The sequence below is a fragment of the Cynocephalus volans genome, chromosome 4 (genome assembly GCF_027409185.1).
Source record: "Cynocephalus volans isolate mCynVol1 chromosome 4, mCynVol1.pri, whole genome shotgun sequence".
Classification (NCBI taxonomy): domain Eukaryota; kingdom Metazoa; phylum Chordata; class Mammalia; order Dermoptera; family Cynocephalidae; genus Cynocephalus; species Cynocephalus volans.
In genome coordinates this window covers 92,201,370-92,228,165 of record NC_084463.1, presented here as the reverse complement: position 1 = coordinate 92,228,165, position 26,796 = coordinate 92,201,370, and the positions used below count along the sequence as shown (strand labels likewise).

Sequence of the window (26,796 nt, the reverse complement as noted above, 5' to 3'; positions counted from 1 at the left end):
CAAACCCCGCCTGGCCGTCTCAATTCCATTGTGACACCTCCTGCCTTCCGCAAATCCCACATAATGGTAATAATAATGGCTACCACGACAAGGTATAGACTGTGGGCTACATGCCAGTCTATCACTAGGCATGATGGCACACACATCACCTCATCTAACTCGACCATCACAGCAATCTCGTGCGTCCTGTACGATTGTTATTCCCACTTATAAACTAGGAAACAGGCTCAGAAAGGTGCGAGAACTTGCACTGGGTCACTCATAGAGCAGGAAGTGGAGCACATCGTTACAGACCTCTGGGTCCCGCTCCAACGACTGCGCTCCTTGCACTCCACCTCCATTATGCCAGCCTAAACACCCACTATGGCACTGTGTCCCCGGGTAACCCCAAACCTCCATGTTGCCGGCTCAACCCATCCCTTACGAAGGTCGCCCCAGGCACACAGCGCCCCCAGATTCCTCCGGGTCTTTTTTCTCCAGGCCCCCAGTACCCATCCCACGCCCCGCCCCCTGCCTCTCTCCGCCCTAGGTCTTGTCATTCCCCTCCGACCGCGCCCCCTCCTGTCTTCACGGCTCAGTCAACCCTCTTCACCCAGATGCCACTCCCTCTTCCAGTCACCCCCCAGAGCGCAGGCCGAGGGATGCTCCCGCCCGCTCCCACGCCTTCTCTGGATCCCTACGCTCAGCGGGCCTAGCGCCGTCCCAAAAGCAACTTTACGCACTGTACTCCTGCTAGACCAGTAGGAGAAGAACATCCCCCAAACCCGCTCTTTACCCCCAGTTTGAAGAAAGCAGTCCCTCCCAAATGCATGCAGGATTACGTGACTAATCAACACACGCCGAGGTACCGTCTTCTGATTGGCACTGAGGAAGCACAGCAAAGCGTCACTTCCGGCGGAAAGGGACGCGGGAGATTCGATTGGCGAGCAGCACAGTCCGGCTGGCCGGAGTTACTGAGTCTCCTGGGCTGGTTCTGGGCCTTCTGCTTCAGGTGAGGAGCTGGGGAAAGAGGTTCTCGGGGAGCGCAAGGGCTGGAGGCTCCTAACGAGGCCCTTAATGTCATTACGAATGAAAGTCAGAGCCCTGCACTTTTTGTTGTTTTTCAGGACTCAATCTCCTCTCTAAAAAGGCGGCCATAAAGGTAGAAGAGTAAAATGGTCAATTTTAGTGTTTAGATTATTAAAGACTGTGCCATCTACCTAGACACGGGGTGAGCTTTCAGAACCCGAAAAAACAGAAAAAGGTGCGACTCTTACCTCTGAGACGTGCAAATACTTATTCAGCTGGCTACTCTGCAGAGTAGTACATGCTGAAAAAGGGTCTTTTCCAAGCTGATTTAATGGCCCAGAAGGAAGGTGCTTAACTGAGCGATGTGCTTAAACCAGAAATTTGAAAGTTTTCTGGATTCCTTCCCATCTCTCACATCCGGCCAGACATACCAGCCTGTTGAATATCTCAAATCCGTTCACTTCTCGCCACTTTTACTGTCTTTGCTTTAGTTCAAGGCACTTTCCGTTTGAAACCTTTCAATCTCTCCTATTTGCCCTCGGGTTTAAGTCTAAACTCCCTAACGTGGTTTCCAGGCTCCTTCTTGCCTGGCCTTTGCCTGCCTTTCCAGCGCTAGTGGTTTCTCACCGCTCCGTCTTTAGGCTCCAGCCATACAGAATGTCTTTTGAGTTCCTCAGATGCACCATCCTCCCTCTCACCTTCAGGCCTCTTCTAAACCTGTCCCCAACATGACTAATTCTTACTCATTCCTTAGATCTCAGTTTGCAAAGTCTTTTAAGTCAGGAAATCTTTCCTGACCCGGCAAGACTGGATGACAGAGCACCCTGTGATTATTTATTCATTCCGCAGATAGTTTATAAGCCCCTCCTTTTCTGCACCATGAACTGCTAGGTGCTGTGTTACAATCGTGAACAAAATAGATTTCTATCCTAATGGCAATTACCTTTTGTGGATGAACTTAAGGAGAATAACAGGGAACTACATGAGTTAGATTGATCTGGAAAGGCCTCTCTGAGGAATTGATATGTAAATTGAGGCCTAAAAGATGAGAATGATCCAGCCATGCAAGAGCGGAAAGGAATAACATTCCAGAGTGAATAGAATGTGCAAAGGCCCTGAGGCAGGAAAGAGCTTGACATCTTAGTGTTTAAGAACCTAAGAAAAGACCAGCATTGCTGGAACATATTCAGAAAGGACAGTTGTATGAGATGAGCCTGGAGAGATGGGCAGGGACCAGATTACGCAGTTAGAAGTCTAATGCATCAGCATAAGCAGGAGATAATTGTGCTGTGGATTAAGGTGGTGAGAATATATGGAGAAAAAGTGAATGATGGTTTTTAGATATAGAAATAGACTCAAGGACTTACTGATGGGTGTGATGTGGGACATGAGGGAATGAAGGATGATTCCTAGGTATCTAGCCTGAGTTATTGGTTAGAGAATAGTACCATTTGCTGAGATGGAAAAAATAGCAGGGAAAGAGGTTTGAGAGGAAACTAAGAATTCAGATTTTTCACCTAGTAAATCTTGAGATGTCTAAGAGACATCCAAATACAGTTGGTTGTCAGTTAAGCAGTTGAGATATGGAAGTCTGGAACTTGAATATATTGTTTGTACCTTTGTATAACTTAATTGATAGTTAATACATTGTCTGACATAGTCAATAAATTATAAAGACCTTGAACACAACAGCCTGTTTTTTCTATCTTTGTAACCCTGTCTCCTTTCTCCATCCCTTTCATAAATGCCCCATAAATGATGGAGTCAGTGGACAAACTCTTTTGATTTTCCTGGTTAATGTTTTTAAAATATTTTTCCCCAATATTTATTTCTTCGCTGAAGGTTTTCTCTCTTTGTTTTTTGTTTGATTAGTTTTCAGTCTCCTCCCTTCCTCTCTCTTTCCTTTCTAGAATTTTCAAGTCAATGTTGGTAAATTATTTCTTAGGGACTTCTTGTGACTGCCTAAAGAAAAATTAGACAAAGTATGTGTCCTTGGAGGAGACCATTAAGTAGTGTTAAGAAACCAGTTCAAAACAGCCATCATTCTTATAGCTGAGGCCTCTTGGCCTGTAAAATATGAAATGTGAAATCAGAGCAACAAGGTGATAAAGATTTTCTTGCAAGATAAGAATAGTTTGGGGAGGCATGAAGAAAGAAAAAAGTGAGTCATCTCCTTTTCCTTCTATCATTAAAACTGGGGACTAGTTTTTAAAGGGGGTAGTTTCTTCCTTTGGGCACAGTCTTAAATTCAATCATTTCTTAAATGTGAAGCTTTAGCACACTGTAGTGGCCTAGAAAGACTAGTGAACTACTCATTGGAAGGTATGAGTTCCAGACCTGACTCCACTTGCTTCTTGACCTTTAATTAGTTATTTAATTTCTTTGAGTGGATCAGATAATGATGTGAAAGCACTTTGCAAACTGTAAAGCAGTCAAAAGAAATTATGAACCCAGCTGGATTACAAACTTTAAAATGGATCCGCATCTTCTGCTTCTCTTTTATCACCATCCCCATATGCCAGTTTGCACTAAATACTTAAATACTAAATACTTAATTTAATTTTTTCTCCAGGATCTAACATTTAATAAGAATTATTCCAGATTTTCTAATCTAACCTGATTATTCTAGATGGTCTAATCAAGCCCAAAAGAAAAAATAAGGTGTTGGTGTGTGTGAATGAATGGAAATAGTTTTGCATAGACTGTTAAGGTGCCTTCTAAGAACTTGGTAATGAGGGAGTTAAACTGAAAGGTCACCAGATAATGGATTAGAGCAAAGAATTGCAAAGTAATCTGAAAGAGACTTGAAATGCTCTGAGGCCTTGGTATTCAACTATAACCATGTCCATCACAAACATTCTTCACCATCACATAGTCCCAATGGCTAATAAGCCAGTGGTTTTCAAGTGTGGGCAACTTATGTGGCCATTACTTGGGAACTTGTGAGAAATGTAAATTCTCAGCCTCTCATCCCAGACTTAAATGCTAGAGTTGGGGCCTAACAATCTGTGTTTTATCAAGCCCTCCAGGTGATTTTGAGGCACACTAAAGTTTGAGAACTACTTGGCTAGCATGAAAGTGGAATGCAGGGGTTATACTCAGTGAGCTTATACATCTGGTCCCATTGACAAAACTATATAGTAAAATGGTTGCACCAGGCATTAGCCTGATTCCATAAATATTAAATATTATCTTCAAGCATCTTTCTGTTTATAATTTGGCTTAACATTTAGTTATACCCTCCCCCCCAAATGGGCTTCTGGTATGTCCCTTCCTTTTGACAGTAATTTTTCATGATAAATTAGTAAAACATCTTTGGATTTTGGTTTTGCTCCCCACATGGTTTGAGTAGAAGAGAAAGCAGGTATTCCAAAGTATTCCACGCTATAGAATGTCCATCTGGACTCCACATATTTTAATGAGTGTAAATCTATCATAGTCTTCATTCCTAGACATTGACCTAGGCACTCTCTGGGCCTTCAAAACAAAGGTCAGCTGAGGACCTAATTAGTTCCCATTAACCTACCCTAATACTTATACTTTTCTCCTTTCCATCTCAACCTCCTTATTTCTACTTTTAAGTGTGAGACATTAAGAAGAACCAATGTTTTCTTTGAATTTTACTGCTAAGTTTTCTACCCAGTATTTTTATTATATTTACTGATTTTTCTAATTATAAAAGTGATACATTTAGGAAATATTTTAAATATATAAAGGAATTAAAAATCACCTTTAATACCACTACTCTAAGAGAAAATACCTTTTTAAAAAAGGATTATGTATTTTCCTAACTATCCTTTTCTCTCTCTCCCCCCAAGCAAAACTAAATCAGTCCCCTTGTCATATTTTCTCATGGTATCACATACATTTCCTTTATAGAATGTGCCACAATTGCAGTTAAATTTTTTGTGTGATTATCTATCTGTTTAATATTTGTCTCTTGCACTAGATTGTAAGTCTAGTAACTAGGTAGGGATCTTGTTTGTCCATCACTTATACTATTCCCAACATCTGGCATTTAGCAGCTGCATAATAAGTAACTGATGAAAAAGTAAATATAGTGAGCTTTTAAATTGGAATATGGCTTGCCAACTGTGATGGAACTGAAAGAAATGTAATACTATGTCATCATCCTTCCCAGTAAAATTGAGAAGAAATATGAATTACAAGAGGTACCGTATAGGAGATTGTTCCCAAGTCTATCATTATGTTTCCTAATTTTAGTATTTACTCATTCCTGACTGCTTCATTCAATTATCCATCAGACATTCATTCACCATACTGCAAGTCAAATAGCAGAGAGAGAAAGAGATAACAAACCAGATGACGAGTATCATGAAGTAAATACTATGAAAACAGCAAAAGAAATAACTAACAGTGACTGCCTGAAAGGATCTTATACGTATTCCTGTTTAACAGACAATGACTAGGAAGTCTTTTGGCCATTTGCTGAGGTTCAGTAGGTGAAACACAAAGAATAAAAATATTGTATTGACCTTTTTCATTTCAGTTCTCAAATTTGCTGGTATGTTATGGGTTTTTAGACGTACTTGATCCACTAGAGGGCAATAAACCCTTAAATAAAGACAATTTAACTAATCTTCCTTTAAAAATAAAGCAATTAGTGCTCACACAATTAATTTAGAAATTATCCCCAAATTTCCTGCTTATTTAAGTTTTTAATGTTTTGGTGAGTTGTCTGTTAAACAATAAACTTTTTAGAACAGGAAGTGTCTTATTTTTGATTGTTTACCCCACAACACTTAGCACACTGTCCTAGTCATGTTACAGGTTTAATCCATTTCCTAAAGTTTGAATTTGATTACAAGTGTGTAAAGAATATGATTTGATGAATGTCCATATAGTTGTGGTACAATATGTATAAAATTCTATTTTAGAGCCCTAAAGAAGATAGTCTCTGCTCACTATATAACCACAATTAAGAAAAAATTAGAAGTGAGAATAAAATGTAAATAATGATTAAAATAAGTATTTTTTAAAAAAAGTATTAAATAAGGTACTGTATATGAAACTATTCTGTGTACTTATATGCAAATATAAGATTATTTTATGATTTGGTAAAATTGCGTTTTATATTTAATGGTATATGGCATATAAAATGGCTATAGGAAATTTAATGCTATAGGAAAGTGGTTTAAGAAGAAGAAAGCTAAAAATTATGAAGAGGTATAACAGCTAACATTCAGATTGACAATTTTTGAAATTGGCACTGAAGATATAAAAAGACGGTCCTTCTAAGATCTTAACTCTGGTTCCAGAAAAAGACATTTTAAACAGATAAATTTAATATAATATGGTAAGTGATAAAAAAAAAAAAAAAAAAAACAATAGGGTCACTTAACCTGGGAAAGCTTCCTGGGGGAGAAAACCCCCGAGAAGGATCTTAAAGAATAAGTATCAGCCAGAAGAATGAAAGGCACGGAAATGTAAACATACTGTGGGAGCAGAGAGGCAAGGAACACAACTCAGATTACTTTTTTGTGTTCCCTTTAGCATAAATTACCAGCACATAATGAACAAGGAGGAGAGTCAAGAGGCATTAAGGAGAATAAAATCAAATAGATAATAGAATAGACAAAGAAAACAAAAGGTAGGACTCTAGAGGTACAGTAGTATCTAAGATGTGGAAAAATAAAAGAAAAGCCATCCATTTTTAGAGGGGCTTAAATGATAAAGGAGGAAACTCCTAATACCATATGGTATGTGCCTACTCCGTTATGAAATTGTCCTTAAATTGCAAGATTCTGCTTACAGTTTTTCATTCAGTGAATATTTACTGTGAACTTACTATGTGCTGAGCTCTGTTCTAAGCACTGGGAATACAGTGAACAAGATAGACAAGATTCCTGTCTTATAGAAACTTTCAGACTAGTGGGAAGTAGAACAAACAAAAATAAATAAGCAAATGCATATTTAGGGTGATTACAGAACACGATTATTACCATGGAGGATAAAACAGGTGATGTCATAGAAACTAAGAAAATTGGGGTATCTACTTGAGATAAAGTGGGGCTCTCGAGGGGGTAATATTAGAGTTAAAGGTTGAAGGATGAGAGGAAACCAGCTAATCAAAGAACTAAAGGAAGAACATTATATCTATACACAGGAGAACTGTAAGCGCAGAAGCTCCACAAGGAAAATCATCTGGTGTATTTGAGCAGCAGAAAGATGGCCAGCATGGCTTGAAGTGCAATGATTATGAAGGAGAGTGGTAGAAGATGAAGTGAGGAAGGTGGGCAAGGTCTAGATGACCCAGGGCCTCACAGACCACTGAAAGGAATTGAGGCTTCATTCTAAATAACAAGATTTTTTTTTTTTTTTTTTTTTAAAGATGACCGGTAAGGGGATCTTAACCCTTGGCTTGGTGTTGTCAGCACCACGCTCAGCCAGTGAGCTAACCGGCCATCCCTATGTGGGATCCAAACCCGGGGCCTTGGTGTTATCAGCACCGCACTCTCCCGAGTGAGCCACGGGCCGGCCGTAAATAACAAGATTTTAAGCAGGTAGGAGAGAGCTTTGCCCTGTTTTATCCCCCCTAGCTCACAGGTAGGAATACCACCATGTTGCACCCCACCTGAAACAGGATTTTAGAGATGTAGAGGGAAGATGCCTTTGCTGACATAAATTTCATTATTTGCTGCATTGGCAAGGAATCTGAGGTATTAGCATGAATAATGACAGTTTTCTTTGACCCTTCTTTTTTGCCTTTCCCTTATATCCTATTATCCATCTACTATACGTTGTCCTTAGAGATTGCCATGCGGCCTAAGGTGACAACCAAATCTAGGAATACATATCTGCTTTTGGTAGAACCTTCCTAGTCATGTATACGTTAAGAGTCCTAAAACAAAATATTAGGATTAGCTTTTTCTTGTCTGTGCTCCCTTTAGTAACATATATCAGTGATTTATGTAAATTGTTTATCCTTTATCTTTGCAGGTTTCCTTCATATTGCCTTAGGTGGCAAGATTTTATTTTCACAGAAATGTTGTTTTGATTGATGGACAGATTTAGTATCACTTTAAGATCTCCCTTCTATAGTCACCACATTTCTATGTTTATGATCATCCTAGTGAAGAGCTGTACCTAAAATTTTGTTATCATTTTTAAACTTATGACCTCCACTTTGTCCAAATTTTCTATGCCAGTCTCAGAAACAGTTCTACCCATTTTCAGAAATTGCAGGCTTTTGCCATGTGTTTACGAATGAAAGTTTATTGATATAGCTCTATCTTAAACACATACACAGACCTTTATTTCAGAGCATTTTTTTTATAAGTAAGCTAACAAAAAATTTGGTAAACAAAACAATATTCAAATTTTTAAAAAAGAAAGTACCTATAAAAGAAGAGAACATTGCTATTTTACTGTTTTACTTCTCTGATGTGTTTTATACAAGGATCTTAAAACACTGAGCTCTCCTTCGATGATGTAACATTTTGCTTTTTCTGTTCAAAAAATCTCAAGTCTTGTTTTTCTCTTCAAGTTGTGTAAAATGCACACTGAAATTGAATAAAGTGATTTTTCAGCTAAAAAGAACCATTTCCCACCAGTTTAGGTTCTTTAAAGATTCATGTAATTTTTTTCCTGTTAATGTAGAAGCAAGTTCTTCATCTTCTTGTAAAGGTGTGAAAGAAGCTTAATGACACCTTTCCCGAATTATTGGAACAGTGCATTTATTCAGATATAGAAGATTGGCTTGAGCCACTTTGTTTTAAATCTTATTTCTATTAATTCTTTTAATGAAGCAGAAAAAGAAAATTAATTTTCCAATACATTGACACGTATTACTTTCACTTTCAAAGTGAAACAAAGGACATCTATTGCCTTTGTAGTGACAATTAAGTGGTTTTCCTAAGAAGTGAATATGCACATACAGTTCATGATATTCTATTCATCCCAATGGCTGTTTTGTTTTGCAGGCCAAGGTGTGACTGCATGAGTAGAAGAAGGAAGTTTGTTCTTGCCTCAGTACTTGCTCTCCAGAATTCAAGTTTTATATATCCATCATGTCAAAAGTGCTTCTCTCGGATAATCCTGGTCTCCAAAAGGTAAAAAGTAAAGCCTGTAAGCATGAGAGAGGAAATAACAGGTGTACACTGTATATTTCCTATAGCTGAAGGGCAAGTAAAGATTAAATTCATCATACCAGGACATTAGATTCTCCGAGAGGTTGGTTGTTCTGTAAATCCCAGAATAGAATTGGCTGGCAGTCCTTTAGTAATAGAGGAAGGTTTCAAGTTATTGCCCAGTCTGTGCTAAATACCTGTCTTAGAGAAGAAAAGTAACCTCTCAGAGAGTAAATCCCAATCCTGGTGTGAAAACTTCAACCACTTCTGGGATATCCCTGGTAATAATGTAGGGGTTTTTTGTTTGTTTTTGCATGATCCCCAGATTATTTTTTAATATAAATAAACTTGAGAGCAAGGACTATGTTCTAGTAATCGCTACCACTTAGCACCCAGAATGGTACTTGGCACATAATTCTTTATTGTGGTACTCAGATACAGGCCAAGTATCCCTGACAGCCTAAGATTCCCCTCCGGTTTTTATAGAGTAAAAGTAAGAGATGAAGTTTGGAGTTCCTCAAGAATACTTTCTGCCTGGAAGAGAGGATAAGGATATCTAGTAAGTACCTAGTAGTATGTAAGTAAGAGTGGTATGCCAGCAATATTCTTAACTATTTTTATCTGTGAGGATCGAATGGGGAGGTGAATAGGGATTGGCAGTTCTTACTCACTGCTATACTCTAAGTCATCCTTACAGTAGTTATCACTGTTCCTTTACTAAGCCACTCTCAAGTACTCATTTGTAAGTTCAGAGAAAGATCCTGTTTGTGTTATTAATCATTAAATCCTTGGCATCCAGCCTAGGGCTTAGTTCATAGAAAATGCTCAACAAATGTTTCTTAAATGAATGAATAAATGACAGTATGATAGTGTCTAGGTTGTCTTAAGTTCACCCATTTTCAGGTTCCTGCCTATCATTTGAAACAACTAAACCCATGGGCTATTTGCCTTTTATCAGGATCTATTCTTAGAAGCAGTGTGGTATAATGCAACAATTTCAAGCTTCAGAGAATACAACAGGGCTGCAGATAGGCTCTGACACTTATTAATTATGTGACCTAGAACAAGACATTTAACTTCTGTGAGTCTGATCACTCATTTGTAAAGTGGGATAATAATACTCACGATGTGAGATAATTGTTAGAGATAATGCACAGAAATATCCTAGTGTAATACTTGACATATATTAAGATTTCCAAAATAGAGTCTATTATTATTACAAATCTCTTATATTTTACCTGTTTCAATATATTGTGGTGATTAGAAGCATAATCCTCTGGAACCAGACTGACTGTGATCAAATCCCATCGTTGCTACTTAACAGCTGTGTGGCCTTGGGCAATTCACTTAAATTATCTGAGCCTCAAAATGGGGAAGATAATATCTGCCTTGTAGTTCTTGTAAGAATCAAATGAGTTAATATATAAGACATACTTAGAACATTGTATGATATATAATCAGTAATATATATAGGTGTAAAATATTTTTTAAACTTTTTTCTTTTCTTTCTTTTTTTTTTTTTTTTTAAAGATGACCGGTAAGGGAATCTTAACCCCTGACTTGGTGCTGTCAGCACCACGCTCTCCTGAGTGAGTCAACTGGCCATCCCTATATAGGGATCCAAACCCATAGCCTTGGTGCTATCGCACCACACTCTCCCTAAGTTAGCCACGGGCCGGCCCTTAAACTTTTTTTGTCAAGTTGTTTCTTTTAAATAAAATCTGCAACAAAAATTTAGGTCAAGTAATAATGCCATTGTTACCTCTTTAGGCTGGCAGTACAAATAGATAACATCAAAGAGTGTGTATTGTTTGCTAGTCACTATGCTAGGAGCTTGTAAACCATTTTATCTTTTAATATAACAGCCCTATGAATTAGATGTTATTGTTAATGCCAGCCTTCAAAGGAGACAACTAAAGCTTAGAAAAGTTAAGTAACTTGCCTTAAATCACACAGCCAGCTAGTTAGGGACAGCTGTCTACATTCATAATCACTATATTGCCTCCAAATTAGCAGTGGAATTTGTCTTCACAATGACACTCTTCCCCCCAACCCCGTTTCTGAGAGCTTACAATGCCCTGGGAAAGGAGCTCTGACTGGACTATTTAGGCACGTAAAACCTACAGCATGTGGTCTTTGCCCATAATATTCTACAGAAATATGACTTATTCTCTCTATATATTTCATTGACAATGCTACAAAAAAATTTATTCCTATAATTCCCAGTGCTTATCTTTTCTACTGTTGTTTCTACTTTCCTTTTTTTTCTTACTTGGAATCAATTGCCTGCCAACATAGGAAACAGAAATTTCTCACTTTTATTTTCCCACTGCTATAGCATAGCAGGTTTATGACAGGAGTTCTACAGTCTAGCCTTTGCAGATCTTAGGGACACTGAAGAGCAAGGAGACCACTCCCTAAAGATTTCTTTAACCCCCAAATCTTAGCAATAACATTCTTCATGGGTGTTTTATGTTTTATGGAGTTAACTTTTTTCCTTTTTTAACTTCCAAGATTAGAGCAATGGTGGTTTTCAAACTATATTCTGTAGAGCCTTACGACTCCATGAAAGTGCCTCTGGAAGAACTTAGGGTTTAGCGTAGTAATAGTGGATAGTGCTGAGTATTAGGTAGGAATGGGGCCCCCCACCTTAGTTTCAACAAGAGCTCCATTCTCATCCTTATATTAGGGTTCCAGGCTAGATTCCATTTGAAAAGGGGTTTCATGACATAAAGAAATAGACATGGACATATAAATACTAAAAACGTGTACTCATATATGTATATGTGTAGTTGGTCATATGAAGGACCTAACTAATCAACCATATACATATACACATACACATATAGTAGTGTATGTGTGTGTGTACTCTCCCAAAAGTTAAGAGCAAGGGATTTTTTTTTTTTTTTTTAAAGATGACCAGTATGGGGATCTTAACCCTTGACTTGGTGTTGTCAGCATCATGCTCTCCCAAGTGAGCTAACCGGCCACCCCTATATAGGGATCCAAACCCATGGCCTTGGTGTTATCAGCACCACAGTCTCCCAAGTGAGCCACGGGCCAGCCCATAAGAGCATGGGATTTATTTATCCTAATAAGCTATCTATCCAGCCCAAACAGATGGAACTTGCCCTTCTGGGTGACCTAATGACACCCATAGTCTCTTCAGTCTAGAAATCTGTCTCCGAAACTAATAACTTTCTTTTCCTATCTTAAAATGGGAATCATAGCTCAGACACTATTTACCTATCCTTTCTCCCATCTCTCATCCCATCCCATCTTTGTTTGCACCCAAAAAGTTTGTGTCATTTACTTAAGCAAGTCAAATTGAATTTCATAAACAAAGATCATAGGTTTCTTCTTTTGGGGAGGGAAGTGGTATGTGAAAGTCTTAGAGATACTTTTTAAAATATTTTTTATTGCTTTGTATACACATTCAGTTTAATCGGGGTTTGTAAGCTTTGAAGGGACATTATATAATCATCTACTCTGTGAATTCTTAACCTGGAATCTCTGGATAGGTTATAAATATGTATGAATCCTCCAGTCCCTAAAATATGTAAAATACTGTGTGCTTTGGTCCTATGTACATTTTTCTGGGGAAGAGAGTAAGTCCATTGCTTTCATCAGGTTTTCAAAGGGTTTCAAGATCAAAAAAACACTAAGGATCGCTCTCTCTTCAATTCTTCTACTTCTGGGCTAAACATACTAGAAAAATAAATGAAACTTGGTGTTTTAATTGGAATCAGACAAAAAAGGTAGCAATTTACAGCTATTATTTCAGATAGATCCTTTCAGTAGCTCCTTAAGCTCAAACCCATTTTCTTAACAATTCTTAGGCATTATTTGCCTTTTTCACTCTCATTCTCTCATGAGTACGTTGTGGAGTTTTCCCAGAGGCTACAGGACATGTTATATCACAACAGACTGAGCAGAGAAGCAGATATGAGAATCCAACTGTGTTTTTATTAAGCCAGACATTAAAGAGATTTGCAAAATGTAAAACAGTGCCGCTCTTCTCACTATTTTTTTGTGTGTGTTGGAACACATAATTATTGTTCATAAAAAGATATTCTTTATGTTAACCATGTAATGTGTTTATTATTTTTAATGAATTCATAAACATTTTTTAGATTTTTCAGTTTTAATTTCTCATTTCAGTTAGAAATATAGATATGTAAAAGATGAACAAGTTCTGGGCATCTAATGTACAGCATAGATGGTAATGGATGTGTTAATTTTATTGTGATAATTATTACATGGTGTATATGTATTTTAAATCATCATATTGGATACCTTGAATATATTCCATCTTTATCAAGTAAATATTTCTAAATTAAAAATATAGATAGATAGATATTATCCACAGAAACAAAAGCTCTTTGGTGTTCTCAATAACTTTTTTAAGAGTGTAAGGGATCCAGAGACCAAAACGTTTGAAAACTGCTATTCATAACAAATGGCATTTTAGAAATAGGGGTGCCTCTAGGAGTTAAATCAGGGGACAGTGATTTGAATGTGTTGTCTATACCCTTGCTTCTCAAAGTGTGGCCTAGGGAACGTTTGTATTAGCATCACCTGGGAGCTTATTGGAAGTGCAGAATCTTAGGGTATGTCTAGACTTACTGAATCAGAATCTTCATTTTAACAAGATCCCCAGGTGATATGCATATTAAACACTGAGAAGCTCTAATCTATATTATACAACACTAACATTTATTTCAATCCAACTTTATTCCCAAAAGGATAAAGGACGCTGTATAAATATCTTCATTATATATTTGCATTTTATAAAAGTATTTCATATAATTGAATGTGTATGTGAATTAGCACTAATAGACCTAGTTTTTGTTAGGCTATAATTGATACTCTATTTGCAAGATAGTTAACTGTTAACCATATTATTCTCATAGTTATCATAATATGTCCTTTGGATTTGTATCATAAATTTGGATTTGGGTCATAAATTCAATAACTTTGTCACCTTGGGCAAAAATCCAAACCAATTTTTCCATTTGTAAATGGGGTAAATACCTTTTTTACCTATCAGAATGAAATAATGTATGTTGAAAACATTTGAAAACTAAAACACGGATACATATTATTTATTCTAAGATTTGGTAGGAATTTTACATTATGAATACCCTATTAATACATAACTTTTAAAGAAATTCTAATATATATTTAAAACAGTTCATTTCACTAGAACTTGGTACTAATGAGGTTTTATCCAATCCCCTAGTGAGTAAATTACCTTTACTTTATTCTATGGCCAGACTACAGCACAAACTTCAGCAGATTTGGGTAAGATTATATGAATGGGTTGGTACAGATCCATCCTCAGTTTGGCAAAAAAATAATTAGCAGAGAGCTAATGATGGTGAATCCGTAATATCTTATATGATGGGTTAACTTTGGTTGAAAAAAGTTATTTTGAGAGGCGTTAGTTTTATACTCCCCCTAGTGGCTGTCTGGCAACAATCAAATTTATACAACTGTCTTAACATTACTTTCTATTTGCATTTTGCCACTCTTTTTAAGACAGATCAATAGCAACATGAAGAAAAAACAAAGTCCTAGTATTAGCCATTACCATAAGATGTTTTAAAGGGTCTGTTTGCTAAATTAAGAACATGAAAAATGGAAATTAAAGTACAAGACATTATTACAAACTAGAAAAGAGGGAAACACTAAGTAGAAGTAATAATAATCATTACAGTATTTAATATAATTATGAGAGAGAAGCAGACTAACACTTATTAATTTGGCAAGATTTGCACTAGACTTATTTATTTTGTCTCATTTTATCCTTTTCAGCACTGGATTTTACAGATGAGGAACTCAAAGTTTAAGGAATTTAATAACTATCAGCGAATACATGGCAATAGATTTACACTTGATGTGTACTTTTTGACTAGAAAGCCCTTAGCCAAATTACATATTGCCTTTAAAACAAATTAAAATCTATGTATTTTCATATCTAATTTTTGTTATCTGATAAATTCTTAGCATATTTCAATGAATTAAAGAAAATAAAGTTATTTTTATAATGATGAGGAAAATGAAAGTAAAGTGCCTTGTGTATAAAAAATATTTCAAGATTATGTATTATTCTCTCTCTCTCTCTCTCTCTCACACACACACACACACACACAGAGAGAGAGAGTATTTTTCCTTCAGTTTTCTATCATTTTGGTATGTATTTCTATTAATTAGTGATACTTAATTTAAACAGGTAAAGGCAACTATTATAAAAAGAGAAATTCAAGAGAGGTTTATTTGAAATAGTTTAAGTGTATAAATTGTATAGGCGCATTTATACACAAAATATTATTTTAAATGTTTGCCTTTCTAGATTTTTGTCATATTAAAAAAAAATTTTTAATAGACATTTCTATACTTTTCCCCCATCTTTTCCAGGTCTAATTGTCCAAAATGTGGCTCTACTGGCAACGCTGAAAATGCCACTTACAGATATAAACTTTCCTTAAAAGTTGCAGAATCAAATAAATTGTTTGTCATTACTGTATTTGGAAGCTGCTTAGATACATTTTTTGGTCTTTCTGCCACTGGTTTGCACAGGTAAGAATATTTAAAGCATTCTTTTTCCTGGCTGCTCCTTTAATATGCCCATAGAATTTGAAGATATATGTTTTTAAGGTAATATGCATTTAATAAAAAGATAATTATTCAACCACAGATCATCAGTTCCTTTAAAAGATAATCAGGCAAGAAAAGAGAAAGATATTTATTCCTGAATACATTTTGTGATAATGTTAAGCCAGTCTACTTTTATTCAGGGCAACTAAGCTATAATTAGAATATTAACTTACAAAACTAATCCAAGTTAGAGAATACAGACTAAGAAAGTAAAATTTTTTCAAACTGAAGGATTATTCAAATTGAAGTTAGCATTCAAGTGGTTAGGTCCCCCTGAGGCAGGAGAAGCTATTTGAGGGAATATTTGCATATCAGAAATTGAAATTTTGATATTTCTTTCATTTGCATTGCAACTTCATCTGCATGTTTTGATTTACTAATATGTAGTCCTGAGGATGTCAGGATATACATAAGCAACTGAAGCTTTTCTCCCCGCATTCTTCTGCCCTCCTCTCCTAATCACTTGGCAGAAGAAATCTATGTTCATGTCCTTGTAGTTGAAGGCAAACTGATTTGAAGAAAGGGACAGTAGAGGGACCACAGCCAAGAGTGCCAAAGTAGGAGAAAGACTTCCTTCTGCTTTGTGGTGAAGGGCTAGAGATCCCACCACTACTTCTACTGCCCTTTTATTTTTCTCTTGAGTAATTACTGGACCTGATGATTAGGCAGGCATCTGCTTTATCACATTTGATCAATTGTGATTTTTTGTCATTCTACACTGTAAGAAACTAGAGGTAGCAAAATGCCTAGCTCTTAAGTTACTTTGTTTCTCTACATGTAACTCAAAAGTTTCAAGCTGCATTTTTGAACTAATTGTCTCTTCTGAATTTAGGGTAAGTTAAAATTTCAAAGTTTATCTCTCAACATTTTTTATTTTTTTTCCAATCAAGGTACATTCAGGATCCTAATAAAATTCCGGAAACAGTAGACAGTGATACAACCCAGAGCCTATTAACTAAAGCAGTTGAAACTTGCTTTGTCGGACAAAGCTTTATTTTTGGAGTGACGGTAAGGGAGACTAGCTTTCTTTTTAGCAGTCTGTTAAGATTGTAATGAAATTATTTGAATTTTTCTGAATAGTTTTTAGGAGTCATACAAATGTAACTGTCTGTAGAAACACTTCAAACTTTGTAAAAATAGCCTATAGGTGATCTGTTAAAACACCATGTGTGACAGCTTCCTCTTTCTATAGTCAGAAGAACCCAGCTCAAACACTCTCAGAGCTTAAAAAATACATTTATTAGAAATTCAGAAGTGTTAGATATTTGATTTTGATATTTGATGTTTTTTTCACCCTCCAAATCTTGTTCAAATTATGTACTAAAAGTTTCATTTCACCTAGTCTCTATCTTTTTAACTGTGTCATCTGTAAAAATAGGAGGAAGGAATAACATTGAAGTTGAAGAATATGAGTATTGACAAGAACACTAAGAATAAATTTAAAAGGATGTCTTAGATAATAACAAAAGTGACTATAGAAGTTAAAAAAAAGGTACCAACTCTGGAAGAGTAATAGTTTTCTATCTCACTTATACTAAAACAAACAAATGAAAATTTTGTCCACACTGAAATCAGAGTTTTTAAAAGGAGAATAGAGCACTTCACAACTGAACAGCAAGAAAAACCTAAAGGGAAAGTGAAATCAAAAGAGTTTTACTTTGTTAAAATCTTAGACAGCTGTTTTCTTTCTTTCTTTCTTTCTTTAACAAGTGAGGACATTAAACACTCAAAAGTTTATGGAAGCTAACAAGAAATATAATGGTAGCTACCATTTATGGAACAACTAGCATCTGCTAAGCACTGTGCAGTTTTTCATGCTATTGCTTAAAAATAATCCTGCATTTTTAATCCTTATTTTATAAATGAGAAAACTAAGGCTCAGAGAGATTGAATAACTTGGCAAAGTCCCAACACTGCTAGTAAATGCTGGAACCAGGATTTGAAGAAAAGTCTTTTTATTCCAAGTTTTATAGCCTCTTACATATGCTACTCTGCCTATAAGACTAAAGGAATTGAAATTGGAGGGGCAGGGGTAATAGTTGTATCTGCTTTAACCTTTATAATTCATGTTTCATATTTGAGTCAGAAGAACAATTTATTCTCATTTAAATTCATTTACTTCTTTCACAGAATTTTGAAAACCAATATGGACAAGGTTCAGATTTTAGTAACTTCCTACAGGAGTGCCCTTATCACAAAAGAGAAGTCAGTGCCTTAGTGGCTTGCCAGATTGTTCTGCCAAACCCAAGTGCTTCAGGCTTCACTGTCATTGACTACTTCCATCAGCTTTTGCAGACTTCCAATTTTAGGAAACTTCACTGTGCCTCCCAGACACCTAATAGTCACTTACTTGCTTTAGATCACTCAGATAGTGATCTCAGCAGCATATGTGGCCCTGACAGCAATTCTTATTTTTTCGAGTCCTACGGCAGAGAAAATTTTTCAAGATTCTGGCAGCTATCACTTGAACTCACTTCCTTTGTTTCACAACTAACAGATAATGATGTTTTTTCAGCTTCAGACCAAAGCAAGGCCATTGGTATTCTTCACCAGAGCAGAAAGTACATCTCCTTTGCAGAGACCACTGGTTCCAGTAGCTGCCATGATCCCATTCAGAGTTCATGGAGCCTTGCTTCATATATGGATAAAAAGAGTTCAGCAGAAAAGTTGGTTGAAGAAGTTGCCTTACAAGCTAGTCAGCTGAGTGCAACTCACAGCAGTCATCATGAAGTTAGAGTTACTGACTCTAATTTATTCCCTTTGAAAATGCTAGAGCTCCTTAAGTCAAGTAATACAAAATCTTTCCACAGTGCAGTGGAAATTAAAAATAGGTATTCCCAGTGTGAACCACTATGTTACCAGCATTATAATGTAGATACCCCTCCTAGCCTTCAAGAGAGATCTGCATGTTTTCTGCCTTCATCACTGATACTTGAAGAGAGAGCTGGTGGTTCCCAGGATTGTGACCCTGAGATTTGGGATGATCTGCCACTCTCTGAAAGCCTGAACAAGTTTCTGGCAGTTATCGAAAATGAGATTGCTATAACCCAGACAGATGACAATATTAGGAAACATCATGTAGATAATGACATTGATAAGTTCCATGCAGACCAGAGCAGGTTATCTGTGACTTCCCAGAGAATTACTGGAGACCTGCATACACCACCTGTAGCTTTAAGATCATCACAAGCAACAATCAAAGCAAACTCTAGCAAAAATAACTTCCTTTCTGACTGTGAAGCAAATCCAAACTCTAGTATTCAAAAGGAGCCACAATCAGATAACACAGCAGACACTGTCTCTATATGTAGTAATGGAAGAGAAGTTTCCGAATATTTTCTACCAAACGCTTATCTGTCAACTCTGTTTCCATCTTCAAAAAATTTAGAAACAACAGTTACTCTTAAGAAGTCTACCAGAACCCCATCACATAGGGATAAAGTTTCTCTTAGGCCCAGTACTTCAGCAAGTGATTATTGTCTCAGTATCAAATATTTTAATAGATGTGGAGAAAAATCCCTTTCAGAAATGAGTGAAAATTTGACAACTTTGAGGTATAGGAAGTATAATGATGTTTCTGATATTCACACATTAGAAAATAAGCAATATTACAACTTAAAAAACAAACAATATTATAGGTATCCAAAGAACCAAGGTGAAAGTTTTACAATTTGCAGGAAACTTATGTATTCATTAGAAACTCTTCACAGTAGTCCAAATATAAGTACAAATACATTGAAAGAAGTACCTTGTGGACTTATCAATAATAACTTAACACAGAGCAATTCTACTGGTCATGAAGGTAGCTATGATGCTTCTGCTGATCTCTTTGGTGATATTGATAAGGAAATGGACATTACAACAGAAATTATAGAAAAATCACAGTATATTTTGTCTTTGGCAGAAAGTCATCCTGTGGAATCTGATTTTTCACTGAGATCACCTGAAAAGTCCAGCCAGCCTTCACAAAAATTATCTTTGCAAAGCATATCTGTCTCTAGGTTTCCAAGAATATGCTCTCCTCCACCTCATTTTCAGTCAGATTCAGAATATGATTTTGAAGATAGCCAAGACTTTGTTCCATGTTCACAGTCAACTCCAGTTGCAGGATTCCACCAAACAAGAATTCATGGGATGAACAGAGCTTTCAAAAAACTACCTGCCTTTTATTCAGATTTTGATGCTAACTGTAAAAAAACAAAGATTTCTCCTGAATATGACAAGCGAGCCACCCCAAATTGTCCAAAAAATATAAAAACACCCATCCAGAGATCCAGAAGCCCTATTAAAGTTGATATTGCACAACCAGAGGCTTTAAACCACTGTCCTATTGCTGCGTGCCTTGAAACTGATGTTGATGAATTGGTCCCTCCTACCACAAAAAAAGTATTTCTTTCAGATATGCCTGGATTCCAAGTCACGGGTCTTAGGAAATGCCTTGCTGCCCATAACTCTCCTAATGAAAAAGAATTACCAAGAAAAAAACTGAAACATGTCAGACAAAGAACTGATAAATGTGTAACTAATGAGTTAAATTTAAACAATATGCTTACAGCAAGAGTTACAAAACAGAAAACTCCTAAATATAACTGTAAAAGTTCAGGCTGGATTGCCAAAGAGTCAATTCTTGGACTTGATTCTTGTTCAGATGTCAAATGTTGCCTTCCGTTTTCAGAAAATTGCCCAGCATCAGTGTCTGAAACTAAAACTGCATGGTCACCTGAGTTGTTTTCATAAAAAGCCACCCAAACCCAATTCCTGAACTTTTAAATAAAGGTAAATTTCTTTGGAAACTTTTGCCTCTAGTGTCATGGAAAGCATTCTTCACATTTTGAACACTTGAAGAGAAGCAAAGAGAAAAATAAAAAGTAAAAAATAGCACTGGGGGCTACTATACATTTTAAAATGTTGTAAAGCCATTGTTTTCCACAGTGCTTTACCCAGAACACTATGATTCAGATAAATGGGCACTTTATGTTATATTGTTTATTGTACTTTAGTAATATTGTTAATTTTACTTTTTAAAGGTATTTGTTAAAATCACGTGTACATCCAAAAATAAATCCTTTGCAAACCAAAACATAAAGTCTGTCTTAATTGTTCAGCTTAGACCAGAAAATTCCTGCTATGTAGTGGGTCAACTACTGTGCTGAGCTTGTGATACAAAGCTATAGGATCACTGACCTCAAAAGATTTTTGTCTGCTGGGTAGGACAGACAATATAAGCAGACAATTTCAATACAATGAAGAAAATGCAATGATAAGATTTGTAATGGATATTACAAATATTTATGTTGCTCTGGGAGCATGGAAGAAAAGCTAACCCAGCAGTGGGCTGGGGGTAAGAAAAAAGATAATAAAAACTACTATTTAGAAGTTATATATGAAACTGTCTCTACATTATTTAATAAGTATTCACTGAATGCTCACTACATGCCAGGAACTATGCTTGGTGTTGGAAACTCAAAGATGAAAGTCAGGCCTCTTCCCTCAATCTCATGACAGTTGGAATCTGGTAAGTTCTGTGGTAGGAGATGAGCTTGGAATGCTAATAGCAAAAATGAGGAGCAATTTCCCAACATTCAAGTCATAGCAGTACCTCCACTGCACCCTGTGAAAGTTTTCACACATCACTCATCAGCTTCCTTCGCAATTCCCCACAGCAACTATTACAACTCTTTACTGTCTTCATTCCACCAACCTACCACTATTCTCCTTGTCTCCTACTTCATGAAGAATATTAAGATCTCCCTCAAGTTTTGCACCCTACGTACCCTCTTTTCTATATCTGTACTCACAGCTTCTTTCTTCTGGTCTTGGGAGATGATGCACACCTTCTTTGTGCTAATCTATTTGGGCAGTTGATTCATTACACCCGTCTTTGAGATCTTGTACCTGTATTTTTACCTTCTTGTTCTACTGGGTCTCTCCCCTTCCCCAACTTCTTATTTGAAAATTTACAAAGAGAAAAGTTGAAAGAATAGTACAATGATATAGCATCTGTACATACCACATAGATTCATTTATTTTTAACACTTTGCCTTTTGTGTATGTGCATATTTGCTTTCATGTGTTTTTATATATATATATATATATATATATATATATATATATATATATATATATATATGTTTGCTTTGCTGAGCCATTTAAAGGTAAGCTGCAGATAGGACGTTTTACCCGTAAATACTTCAACATGAATTTCCTTAAAAGAAGAGCATCTTTCCACATAGCCACAATATCATCACACCAAAGAGAAAGAACAGTAATTCTCCAGTATCATCTAATGTTCAGCCCATATTCAAATATTTCTACTTGTCCCCAAATTATAATTGTTGATGTTATTTAGCCAGAATTTCATCAGGGTTTATTGACAATGTTTAGTTATTTCTTCGTTCTCTTTTTCCAGAACCTCACCTCTTGCTTTCCATGGTATCAACTTTATGAAAAAATCAAACCACTTTTGTAAAATGTCCCACATTCTAGATTTGAATATTGGTTTTTTAGTAGTATCAGTAAAGATACTGTTTGCTTTATCCTCCAGTATTTCCTATAAGACTTGATCAGATTCAGGTTTTTGGCAGAGATGTTTCATGGCTTGTGTTGTGTACTTCATATTGTATCACACTAGGAGACACAATATTGAGTTGTCTCACTATTAATGATGCTAAGTTAAACCACTTGGTTAAGATGCCCACCAGATCTCCATTGTAAAGATACTTTTTTTCCTTTTTAAGAGTAGAGTCAGTATTATAGTCACCCACCAGTGGTGTCAGTGAGTTTCTTTTTTTTTCTCTATCACTATGAACTCAAGAATTATTTTTTCAATGGTTTCTCATCTATTGCACCTGTTCTTTTTGATACTCCATGTAATTAAAAGTCCTTGTTACCACCCTGCTAGCTACCACTTTTCTTCATCATAGTCAGGCTCCTTTAAAAATAATCATTGTCAACTTTTACACTACCTTTCAACCTGCTGAATCTGTTCCCCATCCCCCACCTCCAGTGGCTACAATGTCAATGGTTTTCTACTCAAATCTAATGGACTGTTCTTTTTGTTTTTGTTTTTGTTTTTTTTCTTATTTAACTGGATCTCTTTGAACGTCCACTATTACTAACATACCACTCTCATGGTTTCTGGTTTCTCCTAATTTCTATTCTTTGAATCAGAATTACCTATGGGCAAAAATTTTTTTAGACAATGGCAGGGCCCTTGTCTATATAAACAATTATTTAAAAATGTGTTACAGGGCCGGCCAGTGAGCTCAGTTAGAGCGCAGCCTTGTAACACCAAGGTCACATGTTCGAATCTCCATACTAGCTCCCCAAAGATGTATTGCAAGATTCATGGGCCCCTGTATGGTAGAGTGGTTTATCAGTGAAGATTTAGAATAATGACTAGAGAAAAGGTGCGTGTTTCTTGGCCAGTTGGTGCGTGCAGAGATTCTTAGTATACAAGCACCATCTCTTCTTCAGGACTAGGAAATACTGTATGTTCTTTTTGTGCAATGTGCCATCCCTGGCTAATTTCATATCTCCCACTGCGATAAGAGTAGCAATGGTGTTAGTATTCGCAATGCCAAGAATTTTCAGAACCTATTTGTATTGTCTACATAGATCTTGCCTCTGCAATGCCCTAATCATTTATTTAATGCTGGTTACATCATTCATGATGCTGCATCCATTGTGCCACTGTGAGTACTGGCACAATGGTGATCCAGTGATTCAAAGGTTGTTAACTGCTTCACTAATGTTTACCAAAAATGCAAGTCCTACCCAATGTATGCAAGAAAATGTGAATAATAATTCATTTTCTAGTCACATATTTACCATTTGGGCTTTTGTAGCATAAACATTGAACACATATTCCAACCATGTCTTCTCTTGAACTTTTAGCCTGTAATTACTGCATTCCTAGACTATGATCTCTTTCAATGTTGGCTGCACCCAGGAAGTATAGGCAAGAGGCTCATGGGTGGAGCAAGAAGAGTGGTTTTATTTGTGCAAGAAATGTCCATCCCTCCATCAGAATGGCTTAAGCCCAAACCTGAGAGCACAATGTCATTAGCAATTGGAAACAAGAAAGGATATTTGCCAGAGACCAGCTCCAGTCGAGTTGTGGGTCCTTGAAAGAGGGATGAGGAAGCCGGCGAAAATTAAAAACACAGAGAGACCTCAATGCATCAGTATGCATGTTCTCACTCTGCGAGCTGTCAGCGTGTTGCAGCTGGAGCCCAGTAGAGCATGAAACAATGCCTTTTATTTAGATTTTTCTCTGCAGGGGAGTTTTGGGTATTATTTTTATTATATCAGCAAGCTTAAATCAATAGTCCAAAAAGCAGGGAGAAACTTTTTTAGAGGTCAGCACGTCTTAGGTGATCAACTTGTGCTTCTTTTTCCTGGAATCAGGTTTATCAGATTCAAACCATCCCTTCATTGTCTTGAAGTTATCTTGTGACCTTTTTCTGGTAGCAAGCTGTGGTTAATATCCACCCTTTTAACAGGGTGGCAGCCAAATGTAAAAAGAACAGTGGATATTTGAGCAGCATTATCATGCACATTTTAAGGTTGTGCATTGGCTATGGCCCTGTAATCTTGATCTAAATGTCGAAGTGTCATTGTGCACAGCACCATCCCTCACAAAACCAGTTACATTTACCTCTTAGGTCTAATTTTACAGGTTTAATAATTTTACAGCATATATTTTTATCCCAATATCTAATTCTTAATGATTTGTTTAAAACTGGACACCACCAAGTAAAGGGGGTTCTACAGTTTCATTCCCATATACTTAATTTATCCCAATCATATAATTTCCCATTAATACCAACCATTCTCTTGCCATTAATATAATCTCCAGTAAATGATGTTTGCCAACTTACATTACGCTGCAGCTCATATTTAGTCATGAGCAGTACTTTTGGAACATATGTTGGTGTGGTCAATTTATCATAAGGGGATAATTTTGAATTGTCCAATTTACTCCGATCCTCTGTGGGAATGTTTAGTTCAATGACCGTATAATTATTTGTGTTATTTTTTTAATCTTTTGGGAATTCAGAGAACTGCCATGCTAACCAAAATATTGAAAGAGAAGGCAAAAGCCACGAAGCCGAGGCAGGAACCCTTATGGTTGTAGCAAGTGCTCATAGCTGTGGCCTTGCCAGCAGCTCTCCCTCCAGCAGCTCTCCATCCAGCGGCCTTGCCAACTCGGAGAGGGCAGCCCAAGCTGACTCCTTCAGGATCCTGCCATGGCGTGGACTGCACCATCTCCCCCTTTTTTACTTTGTAATTTGAGAGTGAGGAGTTCTTGTTGTGTTGTCTTTATTATGTATCCAAGGTATCTGATGAGGACTGGAAAACAAACAATAATAATTATTATTATAATTATGAACACACCAGCTGAATGTATCAAATTGATTAGAAGGGCACTTTGGCACTGTGGAACAACAGTCTTGGAAGGCCTCAGAGGACAGAGATGATCTGACATAGATGTAGAACCTGCAGAGGGGGATAGGGTGACCTTACTGGTATCAGTGGTAGGAGGCAAACAGGGTAAAGAATAACTTCCACTACCCTCACAGATCCGAGAGAGCCAATGCACAGGCCTACACACACAACTCAATCCCAAAGGTCAGTGGTCACCTTTGGTAGCCCAGTACACTGAACTCATCTTGTGCCCAAAGTGCGAGTCACTTAAGATGTGTCAGCACCATTCTGGTAGCCCAACCTTGTACTATATTGTGAAAAAGATAGTGCTGCAACTAGTGGGAATTATCTACTCTTGAGACCCAGGGCGATTCCATAGGCTTAAGTCCCAGAGCTTCTCAGGGCATTTGGTACACACCAAGTATGATCTAGAGGGTTAGAGAGGGCTTCAAGTAGAAGAAATGGCACTGTCCCAGGTACAAAAGCAAGACTTACGAAATATCAAGGGAAGCATTTCTGGCAGCTACTTCCTCGGTAGTACCAGGTCTGGTCTTGCTTAGTCCCAGGCACTGGAGGAGGACTTAAACAATCTTGAGGAAGGCCCTCCAAAGCACTAGACTGTGATCTCTTTCAATGCTGACTGCACCCAGGAAGGATAGTCAAGAGGCCCATGGGTGGAGCATGGAGGCTGGGACAGGGTCCCCAATCACTCCGGTCTCAGAGGTACTTTCTGATCATCTTTGCTTATTGTCCCTGACTCCCTCCTTGTGTACCTGTGTTTTAAAAGATTCTGCCTCTCAGTGTTCTATTATTGGCCCTTTACTTACATGTGCTCCCTAGTTGAATTCATCCACTTATCTGCAGTTACCACTCAGAGGCTGTTTAATCCAAAGTCTCTCTTCTATCTAGACTTTCTCCCGAGACCAATCTTATGTTAGTATTTTTGTTTCCTTTGGCTCAAAATGTTTTATAATTTCCATGTGATTTCTTTGACCCATGAGTTATTTACAAGTGTGTTTCTAATTTCCAAACATAAAGGACTTTTTTCTAGTTCTCTCTTTGTGAATGATTTCTGCCTAAATTACATTGTGGTCAGAGTATTTTATATGTGCATATTAGATTTGTTAATCATATTGCTCAAATCATCTATATCTGTCCTGAATTTTTGCCCTGCTCTATCAATTACTGAATGAAGTATGTTAAAAATCTCCCTCTATGATTGTGAATGTGTTTATTTCTCCTATTCTGTCCGTTTTTATTTATTTTGAGGCTATGTTATTAGGCACAAATTAAATCTTGTTGTACCTTCCTGACATATCTACCGGATTTCATCATGAAAGTCCCTTTTCATCACTATTAATGCTCTTTGTCCTAAAATCTAATTGTTATTACTACAGTGGCTTTGTTTTGGTTATTATTTGCAAGAAAAATTTTTTCTCTTTTTTTTTTCAATCTTTCTGTATCTTAATGTCTTAGATGTGTTTCTTGTAAACCTCATATACTTGGGTTTTGTTTTGTTGTCCAGTTTGACAATCTTAGTCTTCTAACTGGAACATTTAGTCCATTAACAATGTAATGGTTAAAATATATTTGAATTTATATCTATCAT

At 36.7% G+C, this 26,796-nt stretch overlaps 1 protein-coding gene across 1 annotated transcript; it reads left to right on the top strand.

Moving 5' to 3' along the window:
* Positions 1–936: 936 nt before the first annotated feature.
* On the top strand, positions 937–20,708 carry DDIAS (DNA damage induced apoptosis suppressor). Its single transcript, XM_063095910.1, has 5 exons — positions 937–991; positions 8,952–9,080; positions 15,519–15,680; positions 16,649–16,766; positions 17,889–20,708. Exons 2-5 carry the CDS (start codon positions 8,968–8,970, stop codon positions 20,493–20,495), a joined length of 3,000 nt encoding a protein of 999 aa, XP_062951980.1. The 5' UTR covers positions 937–991; positions 8,952–8,967; the 3' UTR covers positions 20,496–20,708.
* The last annotated feature ends 6,088 nt before the right edge of the window (positions 20,709–26,796 follow it).

Bases quoted from the DNA above. Each gene is read 5' to 3' on its own strand.
- DDIAS (XM_063095910.1), top strand. From the start codon at position 8,968: ATGAGTAGAAGAAGGAAGTTTGTTCTTGCCTCAGTACTTGCTCTCCAG. The intron at 9,081-15,518 runs GTAAAAAGTAAA...CATCTTTTCCAG, and splicing joins ATAATCCTGGTCTCCAAAAG to GTCTAATTGTCCAAAATGTG. The intron at 15,681-16,648 runs GTAAGAATATTT...TTTCCAATCAAG, and splicing joins TCTGCCACTGGTTTGCACAG to GTACATTCAGGATCCTAATA.